General features: G+C 41.6%; 1 protein-coding gene across 24 annotated transcripts in view; it reads right to left on the bottom strand.

Moving 5' to 3' along the window:
- LOC125771283 (glucose transporter type 1) overlaps positions 1 to 13,160 on the bottom strand; it is a 167,771-nt gene that overhangs the window by 20,104 nt on the left and 134,507 nt on the right. For all 24 annotated transcript variants that reach the window (XR_007419289.1, XR_007419290.1, XM_049441756.1 and 21 more), the window contains one exon: positions 12,694 to 12,816. Coding sequence is in view for 22 of the 24 variants with exons in the window: in XM_049441756.1 (XP_049297713.1) it covers positions 12,694 to 12,816 (123 nt within the window). In the remaining 2 variants the exon portion in view is untranslated. The remainder of the gene's footprint in view (positions 1 to 12,693; positions 12,817 to 13,160) is intronic.

Genomic DNA, 13,160 nt, shown 5'->3' with positions numbered 1-13,160 from the left:
TATGAGTGTTGCGCGACGAGTGCGATCCATTTGCCGCACCCTAGCTGTGCTACTGATTTCACTGATTTTTGATTAGTTGTAAGTAAAAGTATACGAGATAGTAGTTTGTAAAAAAAATAAACAAATATGTGAAAGTAATAAAATGGCAGTTACCAAGGGGGGGCGGGAGGATATTAAAAGGCATTTAACGTGTTTAAACTCATCGCGATCAGCTATGGCTTGACTTTAATAACTGGGTGAAGTAATAACTGTGGGTGTCTCACAATTGTCTCGCAGCACGTCCAAAAGCCCGGACCAAATGGAGCACCCTGTGTTTTAGCTTGTGACAGTGTGTGTGTGTCTGTATGTGTGAGTGTATCGAGAGTTTTGCGCACTTTGGTGATGCACACCAAAAAGAGAGTATGTCTAGAAAACATCTTGACGGGATGAGGGGACGTGAGTGAAAGGACTTGAAAGGATCTGTATTTAAAGGGAGAGTGGAGGGTGGTATGGGGAGAAAAGGGGGATGAATTGTTGATCCTTAATAGCGAGGTTTGTTTATTCATGTTTTTTCGGTGGGATGATGGTTTTGAAGCCACGCTTAAATTGCAATAGCATGACGGAGTATGAATTGTGATAGGCAGCTGTATGTGTGTGTGTGTGTGTGCACCATCCAGGATGGCAATTATGAGTGACAGGCGGATGTAGGTTTGTTGTTGTTATGCTGTGTATGTGTTGTACTGTCAAAATGCTGCGTTCAAGTAGGCAAGATAAAGGTTTCCCTTTCTTTGACGTGGAAGACAGGATTTAATGTGTGACGAGGTGGCATTAGAGAGAGAGAGCAAAAATAAAACTTTTAAAATTGTTTTAAGATATTATTTTCAAAACTTCAAAATGCGGGTTTTTTTTAAAGAAATGAAGAAGCTAAAGACAATTCTCTCATGGGCGTCTTACGAGTGAAGTCTTTTATAGAAGCTTTTACTTCCATATTGAAGTGATGACGGTTTGACCTATGTACAATTAACCGCTCAAAAGCAACATGTAATATCAAACAATAATACGAAAAATAATTGGTTAATTGTAGCCAGCGCGGGATCGAAATCGTGACCCAATTCGGTAAACTTTCCCTTGCTCAATTTACAAACGAGGATACCCGGATTTCCGCCATATCCGGTTGCAAATTGAATGTTCATTAATGCTGCACTAAAATACGGCAACCTGCAACCAATCCATACCATTGAAACGCATCGAGCAATGGTGCAATAATTGATGCTTTCTGATGCCATTTTACACCAAATTGTGTTCCCCAAACCGATTGGCCAATGAAAGCAAATCGGACGGCCCGTTTTGTTTGTTGTTCATCTTCCGCAAAACCGTGTCTCGTGTGTGCGGTTAATTCGAGCGGATTGATTGTTCACAATTTACACAATTGTAGTAATGAACGGGTTCGGGAGGTTCTAGAGCTACCCAAAATTTCCGCTCCATCCGGGATGGGAGGGGGGTGGAAAAAAGGAGTGCCAATAAAACAACAGCAAAAAAACAAGATCAAACGTCAATAATGAAGTTAATTTGAGGGCACGCAAAATCAATAACACGTGACCGCGCCATTCCCTTCTGGCGTTTGAGTGGAGGCTAGCATGGGACGTGGTGTCGAATTACCCAGATTGTACCGAAAGGTTTTGATTATTGGCGAACGAAACGAAAATTCAATTATTGGGAAGTTCGTAAGCATGTTCCGGGCACCGAGCAGGGCCCCAAAAGGTCGAATAAATAAAGTAATCATAACCGTAAATGTTATGAAATAAAAACCATCATCAGTGCGAGGGAAACTGAAACCCGCGAGTGAAAAAAAGGGGGTTGAAGGAAATAAAATTTCCACCACGGGTAGTTCATTTCGAACGTCCGATAAATATTAATAAAACATTAAATCAATTTGAAACATAATTTGTTTAAACATTGGAACTCAAACAAAATATTAATAACGAATGTGTTTAATGAGAATTGTATGTTTATAATTATTTGGCGGTCTTTTTTTCAATTAAAAAATATGAAACATTCAGTAGGGACACTCGGAGAGCAGCACAATTGTTTAAGTTTGATTTTCTCTGATTTATAATGTTTTTCATAATTGTAAAATAAGAGTCTCCTATCGCAAGTTGAAAACAACACTTCCCTCACAGATGGAAAGCATTGTCGACGACCCAGGACATCTCTTCAGCAACGTTTAACATCGTTAAATGCTACAAAATTGCATGTCGGTGCGCTAAAGTGTGTCTCTGTTTGTCCTGTGTTCTGGTGTATTTGTGTCGACGGTTGTTTCACGCGGCGTGTACATTGCGTGCACTTTACAAGCGTTCGTAAAACATCCTTCCCTCGGTGAGTGGCCGTGTTTGAATGTTTTGCGCCCACCTTTGTGTGTGTATGTGTGTGTGTGTCTATCAGTGATCATGTGAGCGTGAGTGGGTGATCGTGTTATGCTTTTGCGTGTAATTGGTGGCCATTTCCCGCCCATCTCGGGATGGTAGTAATTGTGGAGTGTACTTTCCGTGGTATGAAAATGATGAGCTTGAAGGGGATGCTGAAAGGAAGTTTCGTAAGGGAAGCGGTGTAAGTGTGTTGGTAGTGATGTGTGGTGAGCCGGCGGGTGAGGTGAGGTGAGCAGCGAGTTCGGGGAAAGGACACTGGGTGACTGTCTTTTCGTATTGAACTGTATTTGTTATTTTTGTATTTTGTGAGTATTTTTTCTTCTTCTTCTCTGGATGTGAAGGGGGAACGGGGTAAAAAGCCTTAAAAATCGAGAAATACTCCCGTACGTCCTACAAGCTACAGGGGCAAGACGGTTAAATGAACGAACCATTTCTTCTTTTTTTTTACTATTTTGTCCTTTCGTAACCATCGCAACGGCTTATTTATGAAAATTTGTATCACAACGACCGAGTCGCTCATGCTATAGCGCTATAGCGTGAAAAAGATACACGAGCCAAAAGGTCGCAATGGAGACGCATGGTTGTTCACTTTATGATGGAGGCGCATGGTGTTTACGACGTGAATCTTTGTCAAACTGGCAACTGTTTCGTTTCCCTCTTTTTTCTCATCTTCTTCGCTGTCGTTACGTAACCTTTGGTTGCACCAATGGCAGTGATATAAATTTTCCAAGTACCTTTTTTCATACTAAGTTAAAGAAGAAAAAAAACAATGAGATAACATCCAATACGGAATGTTGTAGGTTGGGATGCGTTCATGTATAGAGGTTACATTTTCGCTCGATGAACCCTTTACGACAAAAAAAAGAGTGAAAACAATAAGCCGGAAGAGATAGAAACGGATACGCAGAAACACAAACACACGAAATAAATGGCCCCAGGTTGCCATCCTCGGTCACCTGGTCACCGAGGCTGGGGTGAAAAATCGGTTTACTCTTCTGCATTGCACGTTCTCGCTGCGTTTGATACGTGCCTGGGATGCAAAATTGGGTGTGCCGGGTTTTTTTTCCCACACAACCCAGAACCTTCACCTTTTATGCTGATAGAATAGCAGCGATAGTGTGCTGGGCCTGGCTGGGTCGGACAGGTAATATGACAAAAAGATTGTCCAAATAAATAAAACCCGGATGCTGTGGACGATCTGCAGCGTGGATAGTGGCCACCGTATAATATGCTTATGCTCGGAAAATCTCATAAAATATTAAACTAGAAATTCTTGTACGATACGATTTGATTAAGGGGTGTTTACTTAAATCTGTGAAGCATTCTATTCCGCTTGCTTCTTACATTCGAGTCACTGCTCTGCAGCGGCGGAAAGGGTTTAAGCTGCGTATTTCGTATCTGCTGGCAAGGGTCAGTATTTATTTCCCTATCCCCAAGTATGCCTGGTGCAGTATATTGTTGACCGATGATCCTTTGGGTTATCAGAAAAAGACACAAAATGAACTCAAGTGATTGCAAATTGTTCCCAGCGATTCTCTTTCGTCGGAAGAATCGCATATCTTGTGCTAGGTATTTGAAAATTTAATCTAAATTATGATCTATTGCACCAGCAGCTTACGATTGCACCAAAATTACCAAGCAATTTAATCTGAATGATTCAAGTTCGTTAGATTGCAATATTTCTGAAATATCTTTCTGAAATAATTGAATATATATAATCAGAAATTCGTTGATTAAAAACCAACTTCCAGCGGAGCAATAGAAATTCTTTTACCAAGTAAACGTGGCTTATGAAATGAAACACCTTACACGCGAAGACAAATTTCTTCTTCCCGCGTGGGGATATGCTTTCTCCCACGGGGTCACAAGACACATTTTCGTTGTCTTACTTTTCATAAAACACTTTGCGCAAGAACGCGTGCTTTGCCGCTACCGCACGAAAAGTGGTTGCGTGATAAAATTATAAAAGTAATATTTCCTGCTTATTTTGAAAGCCTGGGCGTTTGCCGCACGGGGAAAAGTGAAACCGCACCAGCAAAGGGGGGAAGAAAAAAAAGAACGAGTAGCCTGACGAAATCAGGCGACATACGACGGTCTCAGCAGAATAACCTACTCAATTCCCCAAAGTAACTGTTTACCGTGCTGTCTGTTCAACCGTGAAGACTTTATGCTTAGGCTGATGCCTATCTTTCATGCGATGCTTTTCATGTTTGCGCCGTAGTGCTCTTATCCTTAGTCAAAAGGAACGAACACAACAAAAAAAACGCACAAAATCAACTACATACAGTTTTATTCAAAGCAGCTACATCCAGTGCACCAGTAGGTGTGGGTGGTTCAGAGCAGGAAATATGTATATTTTCTGCTTTGCGCGACCGAACAGCCAAAAAAAGAAGAACCGAAAATAATAATAACGACCCGAAAAACGGTTATCGTGCTTTTACCACCTCTTTTTTGTATTATTTTGTTGTTGTTGTGTTTGGTAAGTTAAGTTCGTTTTTTTTTGTTAATTTTTTTCCTGGTACCTGATACCAGCCGAAAGGTACGAACGACCATGCGTCTCCATGCTTGAAGCTTTTTTTCTTAGTAAACGACCATGCGCCTCCATCGAGCAGCGCACCATCTCCGGCATAGGTTTCACTTTGTTCCTTTCTTCCACATGTGCTCTGTGACAATCACAGGGCTTCGCAAATATGTATCAACACACACGCACACACAACATGTGATGACATTTTCTTTTCCTTCCAGTTTCACACTCTAAGTGCTACGAGCTTGCAAAGCTCGGAAATGTTCCTTTACGTGAAGATTTCTTCTCTTTTTCTTTTCAATTATATGAACATGTTTTTTGTTATTGCTGATAAGTATATATGGTAGCCAGAGAGCAAACATGTACAGGACGCACCCCCAACACATGGAAAGGAATCAAGGTAGGTGTTGGGTGTGTGGCTACCGTCCTATTCTTCAACTCTATCGAGAAAGACTCGTTAATTCCACATTCACCGGGCCCGAACGATGCTTTTGGATTGCTCTTGGAATATATTCCATCTCAGTGCGGCCTGCATGCATACGTGAAGAACCCATACTTTATGCTTCCACCTCCCCCCCCCCCCTCTTGGGTGGCATTCACCGAGTGGAAAGCAGATTGTTATTTTATATGGCAAAATCTTCAGCTTGCTCTCTTACTTTTTTACACTGCTCGTATGTAGTAAATCTTTTGCCGTGTTGCTGGGTTGGGCCTACTCAACCAAGACCGAACAGCAAAGGCAATCGGTTGCAACGGTTTTGCTAAATTTAACGAGCGAAAGGGAGGAAGCAAAACAAGAAGAAAAATACAGCAACAGAATGAATCCCGATAGGTGAAAGCTATCAGTTGGGAAGTGTGTTTGAAAGTGACACACTCTTAACCTTTCCATTTCCATGTGAAAGCATCCCAAACAGGGGAGGGGTGAAATGGAAGAGGGCCAGGTGAATTTACACGCCGCACCAGTGAAAGAAAAAAAAACACGAGACTATCGTTTTCCTTTCCGGTCGGTTGACTTTTTTCGTGCAACAAACGAACCACGAAGGTTCGAAGCACCGTAAGGCAAGGAACGAAGTGAAACTTGAGATGTTTGCGTTTGGTTTCGTGTGTGTGGGGCACAATGTTTGCCTAGGCACCGATTCATGCGCGCATTCTGACGTCAGCACGCGGCGACCCGTGGACGTTTTTTTTGCCGGCTCGCGCAAATGATTCGTTTATTTAACAAATAATTTAATGTACAAATATTTACTGCAAAACGGGAAGATAGGAATATGTTGCTATGGAGGAAGTGGAAAGTATCGTTTTTTTTATTTTTGGTTAGGACATGCGGCAGGTGCTAAGTGCAAAAAGGGCAAAAGCAGAAGATTGAAACACATTTAATAAATGTAAGAGAAAACGTTTTAAAATACATCAAAGCATTCAACAGCTACAGTAAGTAAGCTAAGCATTCATAAATTGTACGAATTTAACAAAATAAGTAATAAAACAACAAGATGAAAATGGTCAAACTACGAAGCAATTGTAATAAAAAGAACGACGTAAAATGAAATTAAAGTGACTTAAAAAAGACCTGTTTTGATTACATATCGGATTCAAATTTACACACAAATAATGATTGTATACAAATATGTTTATGCTTTAAATATTACTTCAACATCATATCTTCAACTCCCGGCCTCCATTTCAATTACTGTCCATCATCTTTCGCCCCTCCGATTCGATCAACAATAGCATGGAATTTGAAAATCTCATCGGCATTCCAACCGAATGCATCCACCAGCGGCATTAACCGCAGGCACCGAAGAAAATGCTCGAATGCTGCGAAAATCACAAGTGGCCTTCGGTAAATGGAATCCACAAAAATGCCTAAAACGGTTCTGTCCTTACGATTGCAGCATCGCTACATCGTCGGCTTTCATACCGATAGGAAAGTTTCGCCACGAAAACGATGCCAGTGGAAGTGGAAGGTTTCAAACATAACTTTTCCCCCGGTGCTGGCATCAGCAGCTTCCATGGAGCTCCAGTGGAAGAGTAGCCGGGTGGGGTTTTTTTTTCTTCACCAAGTCTTTTACCCACCCGGGTGGATGAGCCGAAAAACGTAAGGATCCGTAACGAAATTGAAAGCGACACGAGCGATGAAAGCGAACCAAAACTATTTCCCATTGTGCTTCGTTCAAATGGATAATTCTTTTGTGTGGCGCACGGGCTGCAACATCCTTTCAGGCAAACAGGCAGCAGCAGAAGAAGCCTTTCGAACGTCGTTAGCAATGAGGGAAAGGACTTCTACTTACAAACTGTATACTCCGTTGCATCTTAGCCAGTTTCAGTGTTGCTTGCCGCCTTTTGCAGAGCGTCTTACAAGCAAGCTTGATCATCGTGGGCCCCACTCCACCGTGGCCGTGTGCCGGGTGGTGCATTACATTCCTTGCAAACACAGCTCTCTAGTGGGTAGATTCTCTCTCTCTCTCTCTTTCTCTCCCTCTTCTTTCTTACACTACGGTAACGTCAGTCCATTACGATAATCGTTCCGAGCAGTTCAGTGCTTTAATGGGGTAATAATAATTCGCCTTCGTTCTCTACAATTTCATCCCGTCTCGATGCACACCAACGCTCGTGGCCATGCCATACCTCGTGGTTGCCGCAAAAACCAAAGAAAGCAGTGTCGTGTTTCTGCTGTCATAGTTCGTGGAAATCCATCACCTTCAGCTGCACTGCCATGCCACTCCGCTTTCCCTTTAAGTTCCGCTAGTTGAAAATAGTCGAAACTTTTGCGCTCGAGGAAAATCAGCTAAGACAATGGAATGGTAAGGTTTGCGCATTGTTTGGTTGTTGTTTTTTCGCCCCTTTTTCCGCGCGGTTCCGTTAGAAGTTGGTAATGAAGAAAAACGGAACAAAAAAGCCCACACAACACACAGAGAGAGACCAGCAGCTTGCAGGATTTCTGCTTTCGTCGCGTAATTAAAGCTTACCGAAAGTGGTGAAGAAAATAAAACAAGAAAAAAGCACCAAAACAACACAACAAATCACCATCGGATGACGGAGCGACTTTAGATTGGGAGCGTCGTCGGCAATGAAGAAATGCTTCCACAGCTGCATCCTTTAACGGAATGCATCCTTTGCAAGACGCGCGCGGGAAACCTAATCCGCTGAACTCTCCCCTTCTCACTCGGAAAAGTTTTTCCGAAAACTACATGAAAAGTTGTTCCTTTCCGCAGGGGGCGGAATTGTTTCGTGTGCGCGATGCGAAATTGAATACCCCAATATACCTGGAACGATCCTGTCCGATCGGGATTTTGAAGGCAAAACCATTGGCGCATTGTTCTGGCAGGTCGCAAAAACGAACGATAGCTAGTTGTTCGCTTTTGTTTGAAATTGTTTATTGACTGGTGATGTAATTACACCATCATTACAATGCAAGCACAAGTCGTGTCTTTTGTTTTCCTACCCGTATTTACCCTCCCTTGTTAGAAGAAGGCAAGGCAACAAATAGAAAGTTAAAAAAAAGGTAAAATAATAACATTTTCCGGAAGGCAGCGATCGAACTTCTCAATAAAATGTGAGGGGGAAAAAAGTCAAACAAATAAACAAGACCGATCCTTCGGAGAAAGGATTCAAACAACCGAAATTGTCTTGACCTCCATGGAAAGGATTAGGCAGCTGCATGATCCCGAGCATAGAAACGAAAAAAAAACAACGAATTCCGGTTTTCTAGGCACCGGTTTTATGCGTGCAAAATCTAACACGCGCAATGGTGGTTAAATGTAGTAAAAAGGGCAACTCCAAATAAAAATAAAGGGTCGATCGGAGATGCTCGATTATGAGCAAGTAATCGAAGGAAAAGGGTAAAAGGTAACAATTCTATATAATTGCAAAAATGTGTTCCAAGAAGGTGGAAATAGGGAGTGTTTGAATTCATCAAAGATGAGAAATTTATTTTGCAAATTTGATGTTCTCTATCGCTTGTTACACAAATTCAAGCATATTATGTTAGTAGGGAAAATTTGTTCGCAAGCTATAAAAAACACAAAGCAAGAAGAAATTTTCCCACCAAACTAATTGAAAACAGTTCCTTAACTCCGATTACTTAAGTAACATAATTATGATCGAGAGGTACTTCTACCAATCGCTCTTTTTTCGCCCTTTTCTTTCGGTGAACAAATTCAATACAACGCGCGCTTCTGTGTGTGTGTATAGTTAATAAATAAACACTAGAAACGTTGCGTACCAAAGGTCGTGAGAAAAGCGCAAACGGAAACGTTAAGTATCCACCAGAATCCACCCTCTAAAAGAAGAAGAAGCACGGGTGGAAAAACAGGAAACATTGACCTTGGCAGTAGTAGCTTCCCCCTAGCGAGTTGTTTCCGTGTAATGTTGGAAAAGGAAAAAAAGGGCTGTAAGAACGCAACAAACATATCTCCAAACAACACTTAGACTTTCCTTTTGTCCGCTTTTCCGGTGGTGGGAGAAAAATCAAAACATTAGCGAGCGAGCGAATCGGCCGAGTCGAAAAAAAAACGGGAACCCATGCGCGATATGGACACAGGCATCAAGGGTGAAGTAAATAAGGGTGGCCAGAATGGCAGCAATTGGCTACACGCAGTTTATGCCTTCCCTTCTCCGGACGGTTTTCCAACCATTCTCCTTCGAAACAAGTGAACCGTGGCCATTGAAACTTTCCCAATGTGTGTGTGTGTGTTTTTGGTTCGGCGCCGCCTGTAGTTAACGCTAATGGATGTCATTAACACGAAAAATAGCACCATCCGAAGTTGGCCGGAACTACAGTGCGGAACCCGGTGATTCCATCCCCAATGTTTTTCCCTAAACACCTGCCCGATTTTCCCGACGTGCGAACGTAATTTTCTTGTCCCTACTTCGGAAGGGGAAAGCGGATGGCGAAGGGTGCTTTTTAACACACACATCCAGGGCATTTTTGATGGGGTGGAAACCCCTCACACACGCACACAGGTGAGACTTCTTACGCTCGGTTTACACGCCAACTGCCCATGGTGGTCAATGGAGTTGCGCTTTTCGAGTGTTTGAGGGTGGCTGAGCAGGTGGTATTTAGCACAAGAAGGAAAAAAAATCGCACACACAAACACACATATATACAACTAAATTACATTCACTTCATTATGGCAAATATTTGTGGCACCGGATGGAGGTCAATGTGGGCAAGAAAAAAAAGGAAAATCCCACAGTTACAGCGTATTACGTTGGGGGTTTTCGCTCCAATTTTTTTGTGAATATATATTTTTAAATGAAAAAAGAATTTTACACCATCGAGTGTGATTGGATTTTTGTGTCCTCCTTCTCGCACGTTTGGCTTGTGTGTATCGGACAGAATACATTTTCCACCAATAAGACAGCTCTCTGTTTCGAACCAGCACCTGCAAACTTGTTTCCAATCGAAATACTGGAATACTTCCTCCACAACTCTTCCACCACAATTCTCCTGTTTAACCTCGGAAACAAAAGGGCACAATCGGATAAAACGGGCACAGTAATAATGTGTCCCAGTGTGTGTTTTCCGCCGTAATCGGTTTCCGAGCTACTGGGAGGAAAAGTTTTTCCTTCGCACCATGGTGATTAGTTTTGGTTTTACTATCACCTTCTTGACCGTTTGTAAACCTTACAGTATAGTACAAAAACACACACAAAGGCAGGAGGCAAATTACACAACAGAAAGAGGACAGTTTTTCATTTTCCACCGGGCACTAGCGCCTCGTTGAATAGTCCTTGAGGTTAGGCGTGATTCGTTTTTAATCGAGCCTTGCTACACTCGTTTCCAACCATGCCACCCATCGTGCCAAACGATGTTGGCCAACAATAATGATAACTTGTATCTCTCCCACCACCACCACCGGGAAGGTGTTGGCCGATATGCGACATGCGAACCCCATGTCAAGTCGACCGGAAAAACATGCAACAGGAACTTCACCACTAGAGAGTAGGTGGGCCACCCGCTGGGCAGGTCCGTTTGGGTGTTTGTTTGTGCCTAATGCCTACCGTTCGACTTTGACTGTGAATGTTTTCCATGCACGAAACCTCCCCAAAAACGCGTTGTTGTGAGTAACCAGTTGGTTACCATTCGGTGGTTTCTCGCTTCGTGCGAAGTAATGACAGCAACAAGGGTTTTAGTGTAGTGTCACAAACACAAACACAAAAAAACCCTCAGATATATGGGCAACCTCACACAGCAAGTTCAGTGCAAGTTCTTTAATTAAAGTCTAATGAAAAACGTGACCACACATGTGCAACACTTGCAACCGACTCCTGCTGCGAGGAAGTTTGAACAAATTGTCCATAAGGAATGTATGTTGCTGTTTTGCTTCTGGATATTGAAAAAAAAATGGTGAAATGGACAATGTGAATGAAGAAACTTTTTGTTTCTCTCTTTCTTTATCTCTCTCTCATTCTTTATACAAAATGCGACAAAAACGCACTCGGTTTGTGTCACAATCACTGCAGCAATTGGACACTGGCTTACCAGTATGCCAACCAGACGCAATATTTTGGAAGGCCATGTTTTGGGAAAGTTATTCCGGGTTGTGAAACTTTGCCCACAAAAACCACCGGTAAAGTGTTGCGGTTACAGCCAGAGCATGGTGTGCGGTTTAATTTGCATTTTTTTTACGAAATTGTTTTTGTCAAGCAAACGCTCAACCGCTTACCGTAAGTTTGAATGGAATATTAATAAAATTGTTATAGAAAAAACAAGAAATTTGTAAATTATATTTCTTAATGAATAAGTAGTTCGCTAAAAGAAGCAATATAAGTAGGTAAAAGTAGATGAGATAAAATAAACAATCGCCCTATAAAACAGCGTCTAAATGGAGAGAAAAGACTTGCATGCGACGAGCTCAGGAAAGAGTAAACATATCGAAAGCATTCCAAAGCTTAAAACAACCCTATCAAAAAACGGGGAGGAAAAAAACAAAATGCACAAGCAACAATCAAAGTAGATCAAAATGGAAAAGAGATAATAATTTAATTCAACAACTATCAAATAATTACTTAAAAAACACCTACAAACAAATGAAAACTCCAGTTAAAAGAACGCATAAGAGGGAATATGTTGTATCAAAAGTAAACAAACAAACAACCAAAAAGGTGGAGTAAATCGCACGTACGAAATCAACAACAGAGAAAGAGAGAGAGTGAAAAGAGAGAAAGGGATCACTAGCAGGGAAAGAAAAGAAAAACAATCGCAATTATAAAACAATCAATCAATCCAAACATCAAGAGAAAGAGAGCGAGATATTATGGATAGAACAACAACAAGAAGTAGGGACAACAAACATGGAATAAAAAAGAGTCCATAGCAATAAGAACGTAAAACGTAAATGGGAACGGATTATCGCATTCGCAGTTTTGTGATTGTGGGTTTAAATAACAGGATGCGTGCCCGTTTTTTTTATGTTTTGTTTCATTTCGACTTTAAAAACCCCGAACCAAAAACGGAACAGAAAGAAAGAAAAAAAAAACGAGCACGCATTTCTATTTATTTGCTATAAAATATTTAAACGTTTAGTGTTGAATGGTTGCATTTTGACTGTGTGTTTATGTTTATGGAATTTCATTTGCAAATATTCATCACTAAACGTTTTATTTGCGCCATATGGTGTATATTTTTATGATTATATTGGAGTGTAGCTTTGAAGTGCGCACTTTAAGGGCTTTTACGCTCATGTGCTTTCGCTTCAAAACAAACTCCCACCATGATGGCTGGATGGTTGAATTTTGGAAGTAATTGTGACGTGTTGTACTTGCCTTTATTAAAAACGATATTGTTATGAATATTGAGAATATAAACATTCCACCTAATCCATACAAATGCAGCGTTCGTCGACCGGTCCTATCCATTAGCGGTATTGATACGAGTGTCATCACAACCTGGCGGGGACGAAAAAACGGCACGGAGATAACAGAAATATTAGAGAACAAGCATTTAGATGTGAAATTTGTGTAGGCGAGAAGGGAGGAAAAGTTAAATATCGTCCAGCTTTTTGATGCATGTTTGGCATCAGTGAAAGGCTTTTTTCCGAAGTTGTGCCTTTTTTTTCTCACCACCCAATCCTCCATTTTGAGGTCAATTTGAACGAGCCTCGAACGAGCATTTGGGGGGTTGGAATTGTTTTAACATGGCAGCTGGACGTGGGCTTTGGGTGTGTTACGGTGTTGCGGACTTGGTTAGCCACCGTCATCCGATGGCCTTGTTTCCGTCCGTGTCGGTGGTT

This window comes from Anopheles funestus, chromosome 3RL (genome assembly GCF_943734845.2).
Source record: "Anopheles funestus chromosome 3RL, idAnoFuneDA-416_04, whole genome shotgun sequence".
Classification (NCBI taxonomy): Eukaryota; Metazoa; Arthropoda; class Insecta; order Diptera; family Culicidae; genus Anopheles; species Anopheles funestus.
This window is presented reverse-complemented; position numbering and strand designations above follow the sequence as displayed.